Source organism: Ranitomeya variabilis, chromosome 1 (genome assembly GCF_051348905.1).
Source record: "Ranitomeya variabilis isolate aRanVar5 chromosome 1, aRanVar5.hap1, whole genome shotgun sequence".
Classification (NCBI taxonomy): Eukaryota; Metazoa; Chordata; class Amphibia; order Anura; family Dendrobatidae; genus Ranitomeya; species Ranitomeya variabilis.
In genome coordinates this window covers 500,660,732-500,685,998 of record NC_135232.1, presented here as the reverse complement: position 1 = coordinate 500,685,998, position 25,267 = coordinate 500,660,732, and the positions used below count along the sequence as shown (strand labels likewise).

Sequence of the window (25,267 nt, the reverse complement as noted above, 5' to 3'; positions counted from 1 at the left end):
GTGAGGGATCTTACTCCTACATTTGGGGGGACCCTCTCTCATGCCAAATAGTTAGCAAGATAGTGGAATACATATTCCCCATCTCTTTTCAATGTCATTTCAAACATGCCCATGTGAATTTTGGGCATCACCCACTACCACCACCATGTCTATCGCCATGTCATTATGTGGCCCTCGATGACAGCAGAGTGCCAGCAGGTGCCGTAAAACCCGAGTTTGGTAAGGGCCCTCAGGTGGCCCTGTATCATACATTTGTATCATACATCTCGCTTCTACATTGGGAAGGTCCCTCCCTTATGCCAAATAGTTGACCAGATAGTGGAATACATATTCCCCATCACTAGTGTTGAGCGATACCTTCTGATATTCGGAAATATCGGTATCGGATTGGATCGGCTGATATCCCAAAAATATCGGATATCACCAATACCGATACCCAATATCAATGCAAGTCAATGGGACGAAAATATCGGAATTAAAATAAACCCTTTCTTTCCTTGTAGGTTAATTCTACATGAAGGAAAACAACTAAGAATAATGTAGGATGTATTGGGGGAGGTGGAGGAGACATTAAAGGCATAGAGGTTTAGCCCAATCAAATGGAATAGCAGGAATTAATTTTTTTTTTAAGACGTTCGGAGTTACAAAGATATTGACTATGTTAAGATTTTTTATATTTTGTCAGATATTTATGTTTCACTACTTCCATACTCTTCACCTTCTTTTTTACTTCTCCCACACTTTCTCCTTCATTATCCTCAGCAGCAGCATCTTTTTCATCAACTTCTTCTTCACCTTATTCATCTTCTTCTTCTTCACCTTCTTCCTATTATTCTTTTTTTTTACATTCTTCATATTCTTCTTATTCAACTATTATTCTTCATATTCTACTTCTTCATCTTCTTCATATTCTTCTTCTTCATCATATTCTTATTTGTGACAGGCATTCCTGTAGTTGTAATCTATAAAAGTTTGAAGATTACACCTTCCGTTCGGCCTGTCACAAAAGATTTACAACAGGATTTGTCCGCGTTCAGTTTGGCCTGCAGCAGCAGGTTTTTTCCAGGGGCACCACGAGGAGGAACGGACTCACCTCCATACACTGCTTAGTCTTCTTCTGCTTATAATTTAGATATCTTTTGCTCTGAATTTTAGTCTTATGCTTAATGTACTTCTGCTTTTTGTTCTGCAGTTAGCGCTGCCCGTCTTCTGACATCACTTGATGTCAGGCTGACTGCGCCTGTGCGTCCACGCTGCCCGAGTTCCCGCCCCGCAGTGTCTTCTGATATATTCATACTGCGGGGCTGGAATTCATGGGCATGCACTGTGCATATCTTCGCCTCTCACTCATCTCCTTCCGCCTTCTTCGGAATGTGCAGAGGGAGATGAGTGAGAGGCGAAGATATGCACTGCACATGGCCATGAATCCCAGCCCCGCAGTGTGAATAAATCAGAAGACACTGCGGGGCGGGATCTCGGGCAGTGTGGCCGCACAGGTGCAGTAAGCCTGACATCAAATGATGTCAGAATACGGGCAGCGTTAACTGTGCATGGCCAAGGGATAACATAACAGTGCAGGCTCCGGGACAGATTCAAGCAACGCTCAGGAGGCGGCGCACGGCGCCAAGGGGGTATGAATGACAGCTGTGCCGCCTCTGATTAGGAAGGAAAGTCCTGCCTCCGGGACTTTCACGGTATGAGGAGACACATTTTATAAGTGTTTAGTTCAGCGTGTGCAAGGAGCATAACTAAAAGAGCCACCTTTTCCTTGTGCAGAATTAGTGCTGCACAAGGTGGCTCTTTTGGTTACAAATGCCTGGGAGGGGCAGGTTCCCTTTAACTTCTGTAGTAGTAAGAGTGTGGAGGGAGCAGGAGAAATTGCCGCACACAAAGCTGGGGATCTGCTGGCATTACTGAACCCCAATAACAGAGGAGCAACTGTTGACTGTACAGACAGCACTTCCGGGCAGCAACTGGCCGTGTTGGAGCCCAGGGTCATTGCTAGAAACTGATGGCAGAAATTGCTGCACACACAGCAGGGGAGCAGCTGGCATTACTGAACCCCAAAAACACTGGAGCAGGTGTTGACTGTGCAGACAGCACTTCCGGGCAGCAACTGGCAGTGTTGGAGCCCAGGGTCAATGCTAGAAACTGATGGCAGAAATTGCCGCACACACAGCAGGGGAGCAGCTGCCGTTACTGAACCCCACTATCACAGGAGCTAGTGTTTTTCTCTGTGAAGACGGCACTACCGAGCAGCAACTGGCGGTGTTGGAGCCTAGGGTTAATCAGGGTGTAGGCCGAAGCCTAATTGGAGCAAGTTTAATATCTGAAGCAGTGTGAGTGTGGAAGGAGCAGGATCAATTTCCGGATACACAGCAGGTGAGCAGCTGACGTTACTGAACCCCATTAACACAGGAGCTAGTGTTTTTCTCTGTGAAGACGGCACTTATGAGCAGCAACTGGTGGTGATGGAGCCCAGCGTCAATCAGGGTGTAGGCCGAAGCCTAAATGGAGCAAGTTTAATATCTGAAGTAGTGTGAGTGTGGAGGGAGCAGGAACAACTGCCGGATACACAGCAGGGGAGCAGCTGACGTTTACTGAACCTCACTAACACAGGAGCTAGTGTTTTTCTCTGTGAAGATGGCACTTTCGAGCAGAAACTGGCGGTGTTGGAGCCCAGTGTCAATCAGGGTGTAGGCCGAAGCCTAATTGGAGCAAGTTTAATATCTGAAGTAGTGTGAGTGTGGAGGGAGCAGGAGCAATTGCCAGATACACAGCAGGGGAGCAGCTGACGTTACTGAACCCCACTAACACAGGAGCTAGTGTTTTTCTCTGTGCAGACGGCACTTCTGAGCAGCAACTGGCGGTGTTGGAGCCCAGGGAATGCAGGAGAAGCAGAGCGGAGGCATTGCCAGATACACAGCAGGGGATCAGCTGACGTTACTGTACCCCAATAACACGGCAGTAAGTGTTGACTGTGCAGACGGCACTTCCGAGCAGCAACTGGCGTTGTTGGAGCCCAGGGAATGCAGGAGAAGCAGAGTGTAGGCTGAGGCCTAATTGTAGCAAGTTTAATATCTGTTGTAGTGTGAGTGTGGATGGAGCAGGAGAAATTGCCGGATACACAGCTGAGGATCAGCTGACGTTACTGAAACCCAATAACACTTGATCATGTGTTGACTGTGCAGACGGCAATTCTGAGCAGCAACTGGCAGTGTTGGAGCCCAGGGATTGCAGTTCAGGTGGTAGAAACATGAACATAACAGGAGACCTGGATACTGTTGCCAACCAATTATTTAATCTGGAAGAGGAGTGGCAAATTCCTGCGATATCCAGGCCTTGTTAATTTTCAGAAAAGTAAGGCTGGTTTCACACTTGCATTTTGATCTGCGGCATTTTAAAAAAAACCGCAGGTGGTGAAAAAACGCATGTAAACGCATGCAAACGCTGCGTTTTTTAGACGCATGCGTTTTTGCATGCAGAAAAAAAAACCGCGGCATTTTTACGCGTTTACATGCGTTTTTTCCTGCGTTTGCATTTTTGAAACGCATGCTGAGAAGTGTGTGACAGCTGCCAATCATCAAAATCAACTAGAAAACCCACTATTAATAGAATTACATAGGGTTAGGGTTAGGGTTAGGGTTAGGATCCCTAGGGTTAGGGTTAGGGGTAGCTTTTTATTAGAAGAATGTCCTGGTCACCAGGTCACTGATAAGCCACCCCCCGCCATCAAGGTGATAAAGGGATCCAAACCCTAACCCTAACCTTAACCCTAACCTTACCCCTAACCCTAACCCTAGTGATCCAAACCCTACCCCTAACCCTACCCCTAACCCTAACCCTACCCCTAACCCTACCCCTAACCCTACCCCTAACCCTAACCCTAGGGATCCAAACCCTAACCCTAACCCTACCCCTAACCCTACCCCTACCCCTAACCCTAACTATAACCCTAGGGATCCTAACCCTAACCCTAACCCTAAGGGTTAGGATCCTAACCCTAACCCTAAGGGTTAGGATCCCTAGGGTTAGGGTTAGGGTTAGGATTCCTAGGGTTACTAGGGATCCTAACCCTAACCCTAACCGTTACCCTAGGGATCCTAACCCTAACCCTAAGGGTTAGGATCCTAACCCTAATCCTAAGGGTTAGGGTTAGGGTTAGGATCCCAAGGGTTAGGGTTAGGGTTAGGATCCCTAGGGTTACTAGGGATCCTAACCTTAGGGTTAGGGTTAGGGTTAGGATCCCTAGTAACCCAAGGGTTAGGGTTAGGGTTTTCTTGTTTTTTTTGTGTTTTCTTGTGTTTTTCTATAGAAACGCATGCAAACGCATGTGCTTAAAAATGCATGCGTTTACATAGACAGCAATACATTTTTTTGCCGCGAATAAACACATGCGTTTTTTTGCGGCAAAAAAACGCCGCTAGAAATTACTACAGGTTGCATTTCTGCAACTAAACGCAAGCATCAAAAAACGCATGCGTTGCCGAAAACGCGTCAAAACGCATGCGTTTTTAATGTTAAGTATAGAAAAAAAAACGCATGCGTTTTTTAGCGCTAAAACGCTGCAGATCAAAATGCAAGTGTGAACCAGCCTAAGCCAGTCAACGTTATCGGAGGATAGTCGCATGCAACGGTATGTTAGTACACCACCTGCGGCACTAAAGACGCGTTCCGATAATACACTAGCAGCAGGGCAAGCCAGCACCTCCAATGCATACTGGCTAAGCTCTGGCGATGTATCCAGCTTAGAGACCCAAAACTTGAAGAGGGAAGAGCCATCTGGGAGTACACTGAGAGGGAAAGACATTTAGTCTGTCACCATCTGACGGAAACGTTGCCTCCTGCTGACTGGAGCCATCTGTGATGATGTAGACATTTGTGGCGGGCACACAAAACTTTGCCACAGTTGGGCCATACTGGTCTTGCCTTGTGCTGAGGCACTGCTTCTGCTCCCTCTTTGTGCAGAGCTTCCTCCACTGTCTCGACGCACTGAGCCGCTTTGTAAAGCACTAGCAGCACTGCTCTCGGTTGGACTGGAGAAGATGATGGAATGCACTAGTGTGTTTTGGTACTCCCGCATTTTACGCTCCCGGTTCAACGGTGTTATGAGGCTTTGTAATTTTTCCCGGTAGCAAGGATCTAGGAGGGTGTACACCCAATAATCAGGCATGTTGAGAATGTGGGCGAAGCGGCGGTCGTTTCTCAGGCACTGCAGCATGAAATCAACCATGTGCTGCAGACTGCCAACTGGCCAAGAAACGCTGTCCCCTGCTTGAGGCGTAATCTCTGCCTGCCCTGCATCACCCCACCCTCGCTCTACATACTGACTACTGGAGCATAGTGTAACTCCCTCCTCTGGAAAGATGTCTTCCTCCTCCATTGACTCCTCCTCATCCTCCTCACAAAGTGTCCTCTGCCTAGGCCTTTGTGAGGAACCACGTTGCGCAGAGTGTCCAGAAGCAGATGGCATTTGTGACTCCTCATCCTCCACCTCTTCCACAACCTCCTTCCTTAGCGCTTGCAGTGTTTGTTGAAGCAGGCAGATAAGGGGGATAGTCATGCTGACTAGTGCATCATCTGCACTCGCCATCCGCGTGGAATCATCGAAGACGCGCAAAACCTGGCAGATGTCCTTCATAGTGGCCCACTCAGTGGTTGTGAATAGGGTTGAGCGACTTTTATTTTTATAGGATCGGGTCGGGTTTCACGAAACCCGACTTTCTCAAAAGTCGGGTCGAGTGAAATCGGCCGATCCTATAAAAAAGTCGGGGTCGGGGTCGGCCGAGACCCGAAACCCAATGCAGTGCAATGGGATACTATGGTTCCCAGGGTCTGAAGGAGAGGAAACTCTCCTTCAGGCCCTGGGATCCATATTTAAGTGTAAAATAAAGAATTAAAATAAAAAATATTGATATACTCACCGTCTGACGCGCCCTGGTAGTAATTGGCATCTTCCGTTCCTAAGAATGGCGCTTGAAAGACCTTTCGATGACGTCACGGCTTGTAATTGGTCGCGGCGGCCCACGTGACCGCTGAGCGACCAATCACAACAAGCCGTGACGTAATTCTCAGGTCCTAAATTCCTCATTCTAGGAATTTAGGCCATGAGAATTACGTCACGGCTTGTGATTGGTCGCTGAGCAGTCACGTGGGCCACCGCGACCAATCACAAGCCGTGACGTCATCGAAAGGTCCTTCACGTGCTCATTCTTAAGAAGGAAGGCTGCCAGAAAGAAGCCGAGGGTGAGTATATTCCTATTAGGTATATACTCACCCTCGGACGCACCCTGCTTCTTTCCGGCAGCCTTCCTTCTGATTCTGATTGGTCGCGGCGGCCCACGTGACCGCTCAGCGACCAATCACAAGCCGTGACGTAGTTCTCATGGCCTAAATTCCTAGAATGAGGAATTTAGGACCTGAGAATTACGTCACGGCTTGTTGTGATTGGTCGCTCAGCGGTCACGTGGGCCGCCGCAACCAATCACAAGCCGTGACGTCATCGAAAGGTCTTTCAAGCGCCATTCTTAGGAACGGAAGATGCCGGTTACCAGCGGCGATGTCCAGGCTGCGTCGGAGAGGTGAGTATATCAATATTTTTTATTTTAATTCTTTATTTTACACTTAAATGTGGATTCCGATACAGAGTTCCGATATCGCAAACATATCGGAACTCGGTATCGGAATTCCGATACCAGATTCAGAAGATCGCCGACCTCATGGCCGACCCCACACAGGGGTTGGGTCGGGTTTCATGAAACCCGACTTTGCCAAAAGTCGGCGACTTCTGAAAATGACCGACCCGTTTCGCTCAACCCTAGTTGTGAAGTCTGAACGGCGCGCAGTGCGACTTCTTTGCGCCTGATGCAACTGGTACTCCATTACTGCTGGCTGCTGCTCACACAACCACTCCAACATATGTAATGTTAATTTCCACCTGGTGGGTAGGTCACATATGATGCGATGTTCCGGAAGGCGGAATCGGCGCTGCAGAGCTGCAATGTGCGATCTTGCCATGCTGGAACGCCGCAAGTGAGCACACTCTAGGCGGACCTTGTGCAGCAGTGAATCAAGATCTGGATAGTCCCTCAAAAAACTCTGCATGACCAAGTTGAGCACATGTGCCAGACATGGGATGTGAGTGAGGTTGCCTAGGCCCAGAGCTGCCACCAGATTTCGGCCATTGTCACACACTTCCATGCCTGGCTGGAGATTCACTGGCACAAACCACACGTCGCTCTCCTGCTTGATGGCATTCCAGAGCTCCTGCGCTGTGTGGCTTCAATTCCCCAAAGAAAATAATTTCAATATGGCCTTTTGACATTTGGCCACGGCTGTGCTCATATCGGTCGTAACAGGTAAGCGTTCACGGTTCCATGTGGAGGTGGACTGTGACGGCTCCTGCAGCGCTGATTCAGAGGAACTGGAGTATGAGGAGGAGTCAATGTGTACAGACTGGATTCCTGCAATCCTTGGAGTTGGCAGAACATGTACAGCGCCACTCCCAAGATCTGTACCCGGCTCCACAACATTTACCCAATGGGCAGTGAGGGAAAGGTATCGTCCCTGTCCATGGTGACTGGTCCACGCATCGGTGGTGAGGTGGACCTTGCTACTGATGGCGTTTAGTAGCGCATGTTTAATGTTTCCCTCCACATGCTTTTGCAGGGCAGAGACAGCTTGCCTGCTGAAATAAAAGCGGCTGGGCATGTTGTATTGTGGGACTGCCAATGTCATCAAGTTACGGAAGGTGTCAGTCTCCACCAGCCTGAATGACAGCATTTCAAGGGACAGTTGTTTTGCAATGCCAGCATTCAGAGCCTGTGCTCGGGGGTGGTTTGCCGAGAATGGCCGCCTTTTCTCCCATGCCTGTGCTACCGATGGCTGTAGACTGGGCTGGGAATGTGAGGATGACAGGGAACGTGGTGCTGTGGATGGAATTACACTAGGTCTCTGTACAACAGTGCCACAGGTTCTTCCATGGCGATCCTGTGAGGAAGCCGAACCAGCTGTGTGTGAGCTGAGGAAGAGGCTACAACATGAGCTGAAGAGGTGGTAGGTGCCGCTTTAGGTTGGCCTAGGTCTTCAGTGTGTTTCTGTAACTCCACCACATGCTTGGTCCGCACATGTTTCCACATATTTGTGGTATTGAGGTTGCTGGCACTTTTCCCTCTTTTGACTTTCTGATTACACAGTTGCATTTGACTCTGCAACTGTGTCAAAAAAGGACCAGGCACTGCAAGTCTTGGGAGTGCCCGTGTTGGCTTTTGGAAGAGGCATGCTCTTAATGGGTGCCGAAGTGGAGGCTACAGGCAACGCAGTCTTCCCCCTCCCTCTCCCTCCTTTTTGGGCCGTTCAGGGAATCTCTTCCTCAGATCTGCTCCCACCACCTTCCTGTACCTCACGCCATGATGGGTCAAGGACCTCATCATCTACACTACTCTCTTCCAACAACTGCTTCTCCTGGGTAGTCTCCTGGGTAGTCTCGGCAGCACAGTACCACCAGAAAGTGGCACCTGAGTCTCATCAGATGCGTACTGAGGTGTGCTGACCGGAGGCACTGGCCCACCCGCCTCTTCAGATTCAGAGAGACAAAGCAGTTGGGCATCACTGCATACTGGCTCTTCTTCCATTTCTCGAATGCTGCTTGGCTGGCCCTCTCTTTCCAAGCCAAGAGATTCAGAGAACAGAAGTAGAGATGGCTCCTGTACAGGGCTCTCTGACTGCCTAGGCAATTTGGTAGGTGGTGAAGAGACAGATGGGTGCTCTTCAGTGCTCTGTGCCTGAGAGGATGTGGCACTAATTGAAGTCGATGCGTTAGCTGCCATCCATCCGACAACGGCTTCAATTTGTTCGTCCCGCAGTAGTGGGGTACGGCGAGCTCCTACAAAGCTGCACATGAAGGACTGTTCCCTGCTAAAACTGGGGGATGATGATGAGTCACCAGTAGTGTTGAGCATTCCGATACCGCAAGTATCGGGTATCGGCCGATATTTGCTGTATCGGAATTCCGATACCGAGATACGATACTTTTGTGATATCGGGAATCGGTATCGGGATCGATATTAATGTGTAAAATAAAGAATAAAAATAAAAAATATTGATATACTCACCTCTCCGACGCAGCCTGGACCTTACCGATGTAACCGGCATCTTCCGTTCCTAAGAATGAGCGCTTGAAAGAACTTAGATGACGTCGCGGCTTGTGATTGGTCGCGTGAGCGGTCACGTCCAGGTCCAGGCTGCGTCAGAGAGGTGAGCATCAATATTTTTTATTTTTATTCTTTATGTTACACATTAATATGGATCCCAGGGCCTGAAGGAGAGTTTCCTCTCCTTCAGACCCTGGGAACCATACAGGATACCTTCCGATACTTGGTGTCCCATTGACTTGTATTGGTATCGGTATTGGCGATATCCGATACTTTTCGGGTATCGGCCGATACTATCCGATACCGATACTTTCAAGTATCGGACGGTATCACTCAACGCTAGTCACCAGTGCCCGCAGCAGGCACAGAATCCCCACATCCTCTCCCTTCAGAAACTCCACGCCCACGACCACGTGCCTTACTGCCTTCTTCATCTTGGTAGACTGATAAAGATAGGCAGAAAAGTACTAAGGGCTTAGTGTGCTTATTCCCGAACAGCTGCTAACAGGTATAAGAAACACTAATTTTATAAAGTGTGGACTACACTTTAATATGAACTAATGTGGCCTACACAACTGTAAAGTGGAGTGTTTGGTGAACTTTATTAACTTTTTGCTTTTTTCGCAGAACAGGCTACAGCGTGAGCTGCACTCACACAGAGACCTTGCAGACAGCTGTGAATGGTGCCGCAAGGCCAAAAAAAGCTCCTCTATGTAATCCTATATAGTGTTTTTCCACAATCTAGCAGGATACGGATGGAAACCCACTAATAGGATAAATCTGAAAAAATGTGCAACAGGCAGCACTAATTCAAAAAAGGACAATGGAATGGTATGAGGCAGTGACGCATGCTGAGCTGACTACAACCATCTGTGGTGGCAGAACAGGCTACAGCGTGAGCTGCACTCACACACAGAGGCCTTGCAGACAGCCGTGAACGGCGCTGTAAGGCCAAAAAAAGCTCCTCTATGTAATCCTACATAGTGTTTTTCCACAATCTAGCAGGATAAGGATGGAAAACCACTAATAGGATAAATCTGAAAAAATGTGCAACAGGCTGCACTAATTGCAAAAAGGACAATGGAACGGTATGAGGCAGTGACGCACTCTGAGCTGACTACAACCAGCGGTGGCTGCTGAACAGACTACAGAGTGAGCTGCACTCACACACAGACCTTGCAGACAGCCATGAACAGTACTGCAAGGCAAAAACAAGGTTCTCACACAGCGGTTGCTAAATTAGCCTGGGTAAAGCACAATGAAGCAGATCGCTATCTCAAACTATCCCTCAGTCAGAACAGCAGCGTCCTGTCCCTAACTGAATTCACAGCAGAGTGAACCCAAAATGGTGGCAGCTGATTTTATAGTGCATCATGACATCATTTCAGCAGCCAATCACAGCCATGCCCTTACTTACATGCCTAACATGCATAACAGGATGTGCCCACTCTTCTTAGGATTTCTCATTGGCTGAATTAAATCACACTGGCTCATTGAATTATGGGAACTTCCGATTCCGGTATCCGATATTGAGAAAGTATCGGAACTCAGTATTGGAATTCCGATACCGCGAATATCATCCGATACCCGATATTTGCAGTATCGGAATGCTCAACACTACCCATCACTTTACAATGCCTGCTAAAACATGCACATTTGAATTATGGGCTTTGCCCATCACCAACACCATGTCCACCGCAATGTCATTATGTGGCCCTCGTTGACAATAAGCAGAGGGCCATCAAGTCCGTTTTGTAAGCTCCACAGTTAATTTTTTCCACAGGATCCCAATGGAACAACTGTCATAGTGGATGAAGCCGTTGTAAGGTAAATATAGTACAGGAGTTTGGGGAGCTGTATAATCAGTGCCAGTAAATTGGATCCTACCAGACACCAAAAGCATTAGAATTAAATTCTGAATACAGTGTATGCAAGCGAGGGCCTGTATTGTGGTCAGTGTGTCAGGCCGAAAACCCATGTCAGGGACATGTACAAGCCTCATTTTATTTGGAAGCAGCCTCCTCAAGGGAAAGAGACAGGAGTGCCATTGATCATTCTGCACAAGCCTATGCATTTTCTATTGGTTTAATAAATAAGCATACAACCCAGGCCCATTCCCCTATATCAAAGGTGGGCAACACTTCACTAAATCTTTCAACATACTGACCAAATAGTCATTAAACTATACCAAGTCAAAAAAGTGTCTTTGTTTTTAAGATTAAAATACAACTTTATTAGACATACATAAAACACATAAATTAAAAAAGTGCCTCTAACCGGATACAAACTTTATACAGGCCAGCTAAAGCATATAGATATAAATTGTCATATCTTGCTAATAGGTTTTACAACCTCCCCTTCTAATTCTTACTGATAAAAAATTCACACATGCTGCCCAGGGTGTTAGAAATGGTATACATATCGTATACACTACCAAATAATCAAAGATTTACAGTATATCTGGAATATCACTGGTGTTATTTAAATTTGACTAAAATATATACAGAATATCAATATTGCAATTATATCTAACCGATTACTTGTATAGAGTGATCCACCATGTTATATATGGGAGCACACACTCAAAATACCAGCATACTAGCAGATCCCAAATGCTGACAATAATAATAATAATCTTTATTTTTATATAGCGCTAACATATTCTGCAGCGCTTTACAGGTTGTTGCACACATTATCATCGCTGTCCCCGATGGGGCTCACAATCTAAATTCCCTATCAGTATGTCTTTGGAATGTGGGAGGAAACCGGAGTACCCGGAGGAAACCCACGCAAACACGGAGAAAACATACAAACTCTTTGCAGATGTTGTCCTTGGTGGGGTTTGAACCCAGGACTCCAGCGCTGCAAGGCTGCTGTGCTAACCACTGAGCCACCGTGCTGCCCAATTACACCCTGTGGAAACCGTTCATAGAAGGTGCACATCACCGCACCATTATCCACAGCATACATGTCACATCATAAACGTAGAAGGAAGAGGCCAAAAACCCCTGATAAACACATATTACCTGAGTCCAAATGCTTTAAAGATTAAATGCCCAGTGGCGTGCTGTGCCTCCCAACAACCCCGACGCGCATTTCACGCCTGCTTCTTCCTGGGGGCGTGTCCATAGCGGGACATCATAAATATTTATATTCTAGACTAACCAATAGGATCCAAAGTGGGCGTGTTTATTTACTGCGCGTCACAAATGGCAAACGCACACGGCTACAGGAGCTGTGGTACCATCAGACCATGTTTCTGCACGTTGATGCACGGCCATTACACAGTACATAGTTTTCATTATTTTGAATGCACTATGTATTTTTTGTGCCAACTTTTCTCTTCTTCTCCCTCATATCTGATTTTTGCACAGTATTAATAACACCCTTATGTTTATTATTTTTGTGGTGCCCACTGCCCTTTGTTTCCCTACCAAGAATAACGTTTAAGAGAAAATAGAAAGCATAGCCAGAGATGAGACTAGTCCAGCTGCACTCCAGTCTTCATTATGGAAGAGACATGTCAATCATCTCTACCAGTAAATCCTTTCTGAAAAAAAAAACAAGAAATATATACCTGGCTGTAATCATGCTCTAATTAATGCTGCCAGTGGTCTGGGCAGCAATGATCAGGTGACAGGCCCCTTTAAGGAATTCTACAAGTTCCTACAAGTGGCGCTGCTGTAAATTAGGAGCTTTCATACAGAAGTAAGTAAAAGGATGTCTTGTAAAACATGGCAGCAAGCAAAAGGAAAAAAAAAACTGAAAAAAGAACTGTCTACAGCAACTAAATAGAAAAGAGGTCATGCACACAAACTGTTAGTGTTGGCTTACATTTTGAGTTGCATCCAGCTCCTCTCACATTCTAGTTGGGTTCCTATTTCATCTGTAGTAAGTAGACCCCTCATCTTGGGGCTGGAAGAGGGTTTAAATTCAGATCACTACCTGTCCAGCACCAGACAGAAGTAGATCCAGGTTCATGTGTTATTTGGGGCAGACATGCCATCCTGCCACCTTGCCCTGCTGCTCACTGTGCTTTTGAAGATCTCAGCCTCTTTTGGTAAGTGAAACAAAACATTCTATTTTTTTTTTAATCTAATTTCATTTTGACCTTTCTGCCAAATACTCAGCCCCTGGGTAGGACTGACTTGCTCCATAGATATAAGTAAGGGACTTGTTTATAGCACTGAAAACATTGAGATTTGAATGGTTTAGGGTATTTTCATGTATAGCAAATAGGTTGGAGATGAAATCCACAGCATGTCAGTTTATGCTTGTGAAGCTTCACCAAAAATCTGCAACATTTTTGTCAAAGAAATCAGAAACAAAAACTGTAATGTTTCAGAATCAGAGTATCAGTCCCAGGCGACCACACACTAAATTATTATGTTTGAGCATGGTATTCACTACTAAACGTTTTGACCATGTACCTATGGAAAGGTAGTAAGAAAGACTGTGAAGTATTATCACAAGTAACAGTTTTCTTGCAGAAAATTGTAGGACTCTCCAATTCATAGGGTTGGAACACCTGTGCAACTGAATCCTAGTTATGTATGGTCTTCTTATTCAGCCTGTTAATGTGATATCATCTCCTTGATCTGGCATATATGAATGTTGTAGATTATGTGTTATATGTTAATAGATTACCGCCATCTTTAAGATTCATACATGTATAGGAGTACATGTTCTGTATATACAGAGAATGAAATAAGTATTGAACACGTCACCAATTTTCTAATTAAATATATTTCTAAAAGTGCCATTGACATGAAATTCTCACCAAAAACCATCCAATTCACAAATGCAAAGATATCAAATCATAAATGTCCATAAATTAAGTTATGTGTAATTTATAAGAAATGACACACGGAAAAAGTGTTGAACATTCTTACTGAAATGTAATTTATACTTCGTACAAAAGCCTTTGTTGATGATGACAGTTTCAAGATGCCTCCTGTACGGAGAAAGTCACATGCTTTGCTCAGGTGTGATTTTGGCCCATTCTTCCTCACGAACACTCTCCAGATCCTGAAGGTTCCGTGGGCTCCTTCTATAAACTCTGAGCTTTAGTTCCTTCCATATATTTTCTATTGGATTCAAGTCATGTTATTGGCTGCAATATTTTTGCAGCTTTATTTTCTTTTTCGGAAACCAGTTGAGAGTTTCCTTCACTGTGTGTTTGGAATCATTGTCTTGCTGAAATGTCCACCCTTATTTCATCCTCATCACCCTGAAAGATGGCAGCAGATTCTTTTTCACGAATGTCTTGGTACGTTTATATGAAGTTTGCCAATGCCATGAACTGAAAAACAGCCCCACATCGCTTCACTATTGGTATGGTGTTTTTGGGGTGATATGCAGTGCCTTTTGGCTTCCAAACATAGTGTGTATTACAGCATCCAAAGAGTTCAATTTTGGTCTCATCCAACTAGACTATATTCTCCCAGTATTTTACAGGCTTGCCTAAGTGTTGTTGAACAATCTTTAAACTTTGAACATGCTTCTTGTTCAGCAATGGAGTCTTGCATGGTGAGCATGCATACAGGCCATGGAAGTTCAGTGCATTACTTAGTGTTTTCTTTGAAACAACTGTACCTGCAGATTCCAGGTCTTTCTGTAGCTCTTCACAGTTGGTTCTTTGATCTTAGACAACTTCTAATAATTCTTTTCATCCATATGTATGAAATCGTGGGGAGCACCTGGTCGTGGCCAGTTTGTGGTGAATTGATGTTCTTTCCCCTTCCGGATTATAGCCTCAACGGGTCAACAATAAGGATAAGAAAGTCTTGAGACAGCTCAATGGTTTTACCCATCTTGAGGTGTTTCTTATGTGGAATCTTGGTAATGAGAGACCCTTTTATAGGTCATCAGTTGAACCAGCTGATATTATTTTTCACTGTCAGGATTGCTTTCTAATTACTGATACATGTAAGCTGGTGTCATGACTTTCCATAGCTTTTTGCACTTCTCTTTCTTCATGTTTTCAATACTTTTTCCATGTTTAATTTCTCATTATTACACAATAAAGGGAACCTGTCACCCCCAAAATCGAAGATGAGCTAAGCCCACCGGCATCAGGGGCTTATCTACAGCATTCTGTAATGCTGTAGATAAGCCCCCGATGTAACCTGAAAGGTAAGAAAAACAGGTTATCTTATACTCTCTCAGGGGTGGTCTCGCTGCGGTCCGGTCCGATAGGCGTCGCTGTCCGGTCCGGGGCCTCCCATCTTCTTACGATGACGTCCTCTTCTTGTGTTCATGCTGCAGCTCCAGCGCAGACGTACTTTGTCTGCCCTGTTGAGGGCAGAGCAAAGTACTGCAGTGCGCAGGTGTCGGGAAAGGTCAGAGAGGCCCGGAGGGAAAGGTCAGAGAGGCCCGGAGCCTGCGCACTCAACAGGGCAGACAAAGTACACCTGCACCGGAGCTGCAGCGTGAATACAAGAAGAGGACGTCATCCTATGAAGATAGGAGGCCCCGGACCGGACCGCGACGCCCATTGGATCGGACCGCCCCCCAGGTGAGTATAATCTAACCTCTTTTTCTCATCTTTCAGGATACATCGGGGGCTTATCTACAGCACCTTTAATTTATGGACATCTATGATTTTATTTATTTTCCTGTGTTGGACAGGTTGTTACCGACATCTGGTAAGAATTTAATGTAAATAGCACCGTTAGAAATATATTTACTTAGAAAATAGTTGATCTGTTCAATACTTATATCACCCATTGTATATACTCCTCAATATTTGAATTGCAACATCAAGAAGGGAAAGTTGTGGAATTTCAGAAAACTTCTATAGACATGATAATTATTTGCAAATTATGAAAAAATATAAACAAAATTTTCGAAACATCACAATGTCTTCAGTATGGAGCATGCGCGAAATACACATGCTTGCATGTCTTGGCTGCTGTTAATGAAGGTATTAATGGTTGACTAAGGAATGTTCTGCCACATTGAATGCATTTAGGTATGCAAATCATCAAGATCTTCTGTTAGCATCTTCTTTGCAATGAATGGTATCTCAAATGTGCATGGTGGGGGACTGGTCCGGAGACACTGCGTGCCATGAAAGTATGTTCAGGCAGGCTGCTCACAGGAATACAAGCAACATGCAGCATCTAATTGGGTTAAAAAAATGGTTCCTGGGACACTTTAGAGACATGGCAATGCAAGTCTATGGGTCCACAAGAAAATCAGACATCACTCAATTGACATCCGAGTGCAGTCTGATTTTCATGATCTGCCGGAAAGGAAAAAGAAGACAAACTTTTTTCAATACACAAGAAAAACTGATGACACTCTGACCACACTTTGTCATCAGTCTGTTTTTCTCAAATGCGAGAAAAACGGACATCTGAATGAGCTCTGAGGCTTGATTTGTGTTATCCAATTTCATCTGCAGAATGTATCAATTATTGAAACAGTTTTATTGCCATTTCACCAAAATCTCCCAGGAGCTCAACATGACGCCAGTTGGCTAAAAACATCTGCCCCCAGCCACTCCAGAAAAGGCTCATCTGTAAGATGCGCCTATTCTGGCACTTGGCCTCTCTCTTCCCACTCCGGAGTAGCGGTGGGATATGGGGTAATAAAGGGTTAATGCCACCTTACTAATGTAAGGTGACATTAAGCCAGGTTAATAATGGAGAGGTGTAAATAAGACACCTATCCATTATTAATCCAATATTAATAAAGGGTTAAAAAAACACATCTTCCAGATGTGCCTTTTCTGGGGTGGCTGGGGGCAGATGTTTTTAGCCAGGGGGGTCCTGTAACCATGGTCCCTCTCTAGGCTATTAATATCTGCCCTCAGTCACTGGATTTCCCACTCTGGCGGAGAAAATTGCGCGGGAGCCCTCACTAGTTTTTTCCGTGAATTAACCCTTTATTTTAACAGCTACAGCTGTAGGAATATGTAAAAAAATAAGTGATATGAAATGGTTTACTGTATGCAAACCATGTCTCATATCCTGTCGGGTTTGGGAAGGAGATAGCAAAAGCCGGGAATTGAACTACCGGCTTTTCTGCTATCTAGCTCTGTATTAAATTTAAATATATATATATGTGCCTCACTGATGTATATATATATATGTATATATATATATATATATATATATATATATATATATATATATATACCTATACTATGTGTACACATTTATTCTACATATTCTATTCTAACCTGTCAGTGTTACTGTACACCGCGCGTAAAAATTGGACAGCACTCGCATGGTGTGAGTGCCGTGCGATTTTTTTTCGCGCACCCATTGACTTACAGGCAAGTCTCGTCCGAGAATTACAGCAATACGCAGCATGCTGCGATTTTATTTTCCCAGTCCGATTTCGACTGAGAAAAAAATCGCAAATGAGATGTCACCTATTGACTTAACATTGGTCCGAGTGCAATCCGATTTTTTATCGGATTGCACTCGTCTGTTTTGCTCGCAAGTGAGTAGGAGCCCATAGAGATACATCTGTACATAGCAGTATATTTCTATGTTCCTGTAGTCTAGAGGGAAAATTTTTTTTTCTTCCTATAAAATTTTGTAAAAAAATGAAAAACAATTACAATAATGTCATTTTAATGCACTTTTTTAGTCCCAGTTTCACCTTCAAGACCAGGCCAAATTTTTAAATTCTTACCAGTGTTCCTTTATATGGTAATAACTCTGGAATGCTTCAACAAATTGCAGTGACCTTGAGATTGTTTTTCATGTAATAAATTTTGGTCAAACAATTTGACAAAAAAAATAGAACATTTTGCAATTTTCAAATTTTGAAAGAATTTGAATGCCCTTAAAGCCACGTTTACATGTCCAGTATTTCACATCAGTGTTTGTAAACCAAAACCAGGAGTGGATGATAATACAGAAGTGGTGCACGTGTTTCTATTATACTTTTCCTTTGCTTGTTACACTCCTTATTTTGGCTTACAGATACTGAGGTAAAATACTGACTAAATACTGAACATGTTTATGTGGCCTAAATTAGATAGCTATATTTTGACAGAGTGTGTGACAGCAGTCAGGGACAGCAGGTAGGCAAACAATCCAAAAGACTTTAATTGGGAGAATATGACACCAAACATAGAGGATTCCTTAGAGTCTGCAATGCAGCTGGAACAAATCCTCAAATCCAGCAGGGAGGGCAAGACATCAAAAACCCACATGGAAACTGATCCCCAGTCTCTAATAGACCAAACACTGGCACCAGGACCTGACTGCAGCAACAGATCCTTGCTCTTCACAAAACACAGCATTGACTACCAAACCAAACATATGTGTGATTGTTCTACCTCTCTTGTAATCAGCCCCTGGTTGGGCAGAGATGCTCACACCCACCCGTTAAACATTTGCTACAGGTACCCCAAAGTATGAAGAAGGTTCCAGAAGCCCAGTCTCCTGCCTATCTTCAGGGCTTTGTATTTGGGAAGCCCCCCTGCAGAGAGAAGTAAAGTCACTCATGCCCCCACCAGATGGAGAACAGGCAATATTAATGTAGGCCTGATTACAGTATGGTCCATGAAAACAGGATGGGGGGCACTCTGTTACAACGCCTTCCCCCCCCTCAACTTGTGTACAGACTAGTGACTTCAACAGGTTGCTTGTCAAGTACACATAGACATGAATGAGATTATTCATGGCTCCTACTGTCTGGACAATCCAGCAGAATTTTGGTATTTGTTCTCTCTTTGATATACGGTAAAATTGAGCCAGGCTCCATCTTGCATCCTCTTTGACTTAAACTATATATTTGCAGGCAGGCCACTCATCACCCCAACCATGTATTTCTTGATACCCAAAGCCAAAGTCCAGTTCTACACTTGCTTTTGAAATATTGCTCTATTGGCCTCCAGCTAATACAATTATAATCCCCGGTCCTTGCTGTTTCGCCTCTGGCCGAACCACTCTGGGGTCAACTATAGTCAATAATGACCCAGAATTTCAATAAACAGGAACTCTCCGACCTTCCAGCACAACCTCCTGTAAGTGCTTTCTTTGATGATTAGAGGAACTTGTGGCTGTGTCCCGCACCCCATAAACCCCTATTAATTGAATATGGATGTCTGAGTTATTAGGCGAGTCAGCTTGGAGTGGTGACACTACTTCCTCCATTGTATTTAGCTGTAAACAATTAATAGGCCTATTTGGTGCAGGGTCATTCCTCAATCGACCAGCAAGACAGACAGGTGGCTTGCAGATACACATCAATAACATCTGATCTGCATCACACTCCCTCCCATTTGCATTCTGGATCAGGTGGTAAGGAAGCCTGAAGGCTGATAGCCACCTGTAGACGCAGGAGGTGGTTGTTGGAATTGAAGATGACTCCTCCACTGAACAGCTGGGCACGTGGCCTGCAGAAGCCCGGGATGCCCGCAACCATAAAATCTGCATTCTATTACTTTCCCTCCTCGTTGCATTCCTGAAAATCTGGTAGGAGCAACTGGAAGCTAGTGATGAGTGAACCTGTGGATGTTCGGGTTCGCCAGATTCGACCTAGCTATAGTTAAGAGTCTGGTTCGGATCCGCACTTGTCCCCCAACCTGAACCAATTGAAGTCAATGGGGACCTGAACTTTGGTGCTTTAAAATAGCTGTAAAATGGTCATAGTAAGGGCTAGGGGGCTGCAAATGGAAGCTAAATGGGGTAAGAACAGAACAATTTTCCTGAAAACAAATATGGATAGGGAAAATACTTAAAATAATAGAGAATAAAAAGAAAGAAAAAATTATAAACACGAAAAAGGAGGCGAAGGTCCAAGTGGAGCAGGAGATTAAGGAGGAGAAGATGATGATGGCGGTATAGGTAGAAGAGGTGTACGAGGAGCAGGTAGCCAACACTTTTGTATGTTTTGTTTTGTTTTATTGCTTTTTTGGGGAGTACTCTGAAAACAGACATGGTCGATCTGTGTTTCCAATGTACACAAATGAAATACCCTCCTCTGGTGCAAGCAGGTGACAGGACGTTCTGTGTCATTTTGTAGGCCTAAGTACCGTTGGATGAATGGTGAAGCCAGAAGAAGTAGAGGCAATTTTAGATTGGTTGGCTTAAAGTGCCTTCAGTCCCTTTGCTTTGTCTTCCACCCAGTCCCATGCTAACAGTGCAGATTTTGCTCTTGCGGCTAATGGGCATCTGTCTTCCACCTCCTCCCCTTGCAGATCAGTCAAGCAGTCTGAGCATCAAGTCGAGCAGCAGTCACTTCTGCTTTTTGATGATTCTGCTGGCAGTGGTTCCATAGAACATCCACCTAGCCCTAACTTCACAAGTGGAAGAGATTAAGTGCACTGATGCCCAACCACTTGTTCTGTTGGTGAATGAATGCATGGGAGAGGTAGTGCAAACAGTCAGAGGACCTCCGCAGCACATCTCTGATGATGCTGATGACGAAACACATATGCCGATTGCTGCAGCTTTCTGCTGTGTGTATGTGTGTACCCTGAAGACAGCTGCCATATGCCTATGTGTAATGTGAACAGAGTTATGCGTTTATACATTAAATGTGTATAATCCTGATGTAATATGTTAAGGTAATGTATAGAATAGCGAAGCGGATGCCGAACCCCCATGATAATGTATACAGATGCATAGCTCCCAACCGTCCCGCATTGTGCGGGACTGTCCTGGTTTGGAGCCTGTGCCCCGCTGTCCAGCGCAGGACCCGCTGATCCCGCACCCGCAGACAGCAGGACCGACACGCCCCCTTGTCTCAAGCCATGCCCCGGGCCCTTACCCTTCCGTATGGCTACCTGCTTTCTGCGCACAGGACCTGTGATGAGGTCACAGGAGGGGAGGAGTCAGAGGTCACATGATCGGGAGTCGGGACCTCCGAAGTTGTGCTGGTTGCCAACTTGCCGCTGCAGGATGAGGTAAGTAATGCTTTGTGTGGGGTCAGGAGGTGTACAGTGTGGATGTAGCAGAGCCGTGTGTGTGCAAGGTGTACGGAGCGGAGCGCGTGTGTGTACGAGGTGTACGGAGCCGTGTGTGTGCAAGGTGCACGGAGCGGAGCCGTGTGTGTACGAGGTGTGCGGAGCCGTGTGTGTACGAGATGTACGGAGCCGTGTGTGTACGATATGTACGGAGCCGTGTGTGTACGAGGTGTGCGGAGCCGTGTGTGTACGAGATGTACGGAGCCGTGTGTGTACGATATGTACGGAGCCGTGTGTGTACGAGGTGTGCGGAGCTGTGTGTGTGCAAGGTGTACGGAGCGGAGCCGTGTGTGTACGAGGTGTGCGGAGCCGTGTGTGTACGAGGTGTACGGAGCCGTGTGTGTACGATGTGTACGGAGCCGTGTGTGTACGATGTGTACGGAGCCGTGTGTGTACAAAGTGTGCGGAGCCGTGTGTGTATGATGTGTACGGAGCCGTGTGTGTACGATGTGTACGGAGCCGTGTGTGTACGATGTGTACGGAGCCGTGTGTGTACGATGTGTACGGAGCCGTGTGTGTACGAAGTGTGCGGAGCCGTGTGTGTACGATGTGTACGGAGCCGTGTGTGTACGATGTGTACGGAGCCGTGTGTGTACGATGTGTACGGAGCCGTGTGTGTACGATGTGTACGGAGCCATGTGTGTACGAGGTGTGCGGAGCCGTGTGTGTGCAAGGTGTACGGAGCGGAGCCGTGTGTGTACGAGGTGTGCGGAGCCGTGTGTGTACGAGGTGTACGGAGCCGTGTGTGTACGAGGTGTACGGAGCGGAGCCGTGTGTGTACGAAGTGTGCGGAGCCGTGTGTGTACGAGGTGTACGGAGCCGTGTGTGTACGAGGTGTGTGGAGCCGTGTGTGTACGATGTGTACGGAGCCGTGTGTGTACGAGGTGTATGGAGCCGTGTGTGTGCGAGGTGTATGGAGCGAAGCCGTGTGTGCGAGGTGTATGGAGCGGAGCTAAATGTGTACGAGGTGTATGGAGCGGAGCTGAATGTGTACGAGGTGTATGGAGCGGAGCGCGTGTGTACGGAGTGGAGCCGTGTGTGCAAAGTGTATGGAGTGCAGCCGCGTGTGTAGGAGTAGCTATGTGTGGCCATTATATGGTACAAAGTATCATGTGCGGCCAATATACAGTATGGAGCATCATGTGTGGCCATTATATGGTACAAAGTATCATGTGCGGCCAATATACAGTATGGAGCATCATGTGCGGTCATTATACAGTATGGAGCATCATGTGCGGTCATTATACAGTATGGAGCATCATGTGCGGTCATTATACAGTATGGAGCATCATGTGCGGTCATTATACAATATGGAGCATCATGTGCAGTCATTATACAGTATGGAGCATTATGTGCAGCCAGTATACAGTATGGAGCATGTGCGGCCATTATACAGTATGGAGCATCATGTGCGGTCATTATACAGTATGGAGCATCATGTGCGGTCATCATACAGTATGGAGCATCATGTGCGGTCATCATACAGTATGGAGCATCATGTGCGGTCATTATACAGTATGGAGCATCATGTGCGGTCATTATACAGTATGGAGCATCATGTGCGGTCATTATACAATATGGAGCATCATGTGCAGTCATTATACAGTATGGAGCATCATGTGTGGCCATTATACAGTATGGAGCATCATGTGCAGCCAGTATATAGTATGGAGCATCATGTGTGGTCATTATACAGTATGGAGCATCATGTGCGGTCATTATACAGTATGGAGCATCATGTGCGGTCATTATACAGTATGCAGCATCATGTGCAGCCAGTATACAGTATGGAGCATCATGTGCAGCCAGTATACAGTATGGAGCATCATGTGGGGTCATTATACAGTATGGAGCATCATGTGTGGCCATTATACAGTATGGAGCATGTGGGGTCATTATACAGTATGGAGCATCATGTGCGGTCATTATACAGTATGGAGCATCATGTGCGGTCATTATACAGTATGGAGCATCATGTGCGGCTAGTATACAGTATGGAGCAGCATGTGCAGTCATTATACAGTATGGAGCATAATGTGCGGTCATTATACAGTATGGAGCATCATGTGCGGTCATTATACAGTATGGAGCATCATGTGCTGTCATTATACAGTATGGAGCATCATGTGCAGCCAGTATACAGTATGGAGCATCATGTGGGGTCATTATACAGTATGGAGCATCATGTGCGGTCATCATACAGTATGGAGCATCATGTGTGGCCATTATACAGTATGGAGCACTGTGTGGCCATATTTTTTTGTTTATAATTATTGTATGTGAAACAGTGTGATCGGCAGTGCTAAATGGGTGTGGTTGGGACGTGCATATGGGTGTGACTAATTATGAATGGGTGTGGTCAGAGGTGTGGCCTAAAATTTGCCGCAGCGCGCGTTGCGCGCCGCAAACTTTGTCCCTCTTTCCCATCTTTTAAAGTTGGGAGGTATGCAGATGTGTATACAGAAGTGTTTATAGATGAAAGGAGGAAAGGACTATTAGTAATATATGGTAGGATATAGGAATTAGATAAGGAATAGTTAATGTTAGGTATGAGCCCACAAGAGGGGAGGGCAATAATGTTAACAAAAGGAGAGGGACTTCCTGGTTATGTGTGCTGAACAGTAGTGGAAGGTTTAGGAAAGTTTTCATGAGCTTAGGTGCAGTGGGTTGCTAGAGCCAACATGGGCCTATCATTCGGGGAAGTGGATTGCCAAACGACTGCTCTATGCGGATCCATTTATCAAGCCCAGGATCTCGAGATTGAAGTCGGAGCTGTTAGGCACATCGCACCTGCAGGCCTGTAGGGGAAGATGGACACGGATCCTTAAAGACGGAGGATGATGGAATCTAGGTGCACTGTCACCAGTGGAGAGGGATCCCTAGAGGTAGTGGAGAGAGGAGGAAAAGGTATGCTCTATTGTGAACGAGTGCTAGAGCTGAAGTTATGTCTGGTACGTGAGGGAAAGATTGTAACCTGCATCGGGATTTTGACATGACTTTCCTGTAGGGTGCCAGAGCATGCAGAAGCAGCAGCTTGTCCACGACTACCTCGCCTGAGCACCTTACATGTACACCGTCAAGGAGAGCAGGGGTGAAGACTGGGTGGAACATCATGCGGAGGATTAATATTATTATTCTTTTTGGAGCACCATTGATTCCATGGTGCTCTACATGAGGGGTTATTTACAAAACACAAATAGAAATTACAATGAACAAACTAATAGTGACAGACAAGTAAAGAGGGGAGATCACCCTACCCTTGCGGACTTACATTCTACAGGATAGTGGGCAGGGAAGGTTTTAGACAAATTGGGGTCCTGGACAAAATTCAAAGTGGGGCCCCCAATCCTGAAATATTCCACCAACAACACTGTTAGGCTCCCTTCACATGTCCATATAAAACATGTACGTGTTACACCTATATCGGCGCCATCCGTGTTTCCAATAAGTGTGTCATCCATGTGCCATCCGTGTTTTTCCAGTATGGATACTGGAAATGAAATTACAAAGCTTCTTACATACTTTCCATGTTAAACACAGACGGCACATGGACGGCACATGGATGGCACATCTACACGGACCCATAGACTTGTATTGGCCCTTATAATCTGTGCTGCTGGGAAATCATGGACATGTGGACAGCACCGTAGGTTAAATAGGGCACACATAGCATCCGTGAAAAACATGATACATAGTTGTGTGAAGGGGGCCATACAGTCAAATAATAGAAAACAGCAGAATTGTAATCTTTTTATACATCCTACCTCACAAACGGCAGAATAAAAAGCGATAAAAAAGTCTTACATGTCCCCCAACCTACTCTGCCAAATCCGCTCTGGCTCCATGGCCGATAGTTCAGGGTCCCTAATAGTTATTATTATTCACTTTGCAGCTATAATATAAGATGCAGCCTCAAGACCACTGCAGCTAAGTGCTAAGACTGGCAGAGACCCCCGGAGCATCGGTGCTGGAGCTGCAAGGGATTTATCATTTCATGCTAATTATTTTTACATTTTCAGAAAACCCCTGTAGTGTCTGTTCGCACGATCTTTTTGGTGGAGTCTGCCTGTGGATGGTAGACTGAGGTTCGCAGCTGGGCAATCTAAAGGACCTTTCACAACTCTCTCATTACCTTGCTCATAAACGGAGTTCCCTGATCTGTCAAAATCTCCTTCGGCAG

At 45.6% G+C, this 25,267-nt stretch overlaps 1 protein-coding gene across 2 annotated transcripts in view; it reads left to right on the top strand.

The window, feature by feature from the left end:
* The first annotated feature begins 12,988 nt into the window (after window positions 1–12,988).
* Window positions 12,989–25,267, top strand: part of CILP2 (cartilage intermediate layer protein 2) — a 215,418-nt gene continuing 203,139 nt past the window's right edge. For both annotated transcript variants that reach the window (XM_077252315.1, XM_077252307.1), the window contains exon 1: window positions 12,989–13,212. In XM_077252315.1, the coding sequence (XP_077108430.1) occupies window positions 13,152–13,212 (61 nt within the window). In that variant the 5' untranslated portion in view covers window positions 12,989–13,151. The remainder of the gene's footprint in view (window positions 13,213–25,267) is intronic.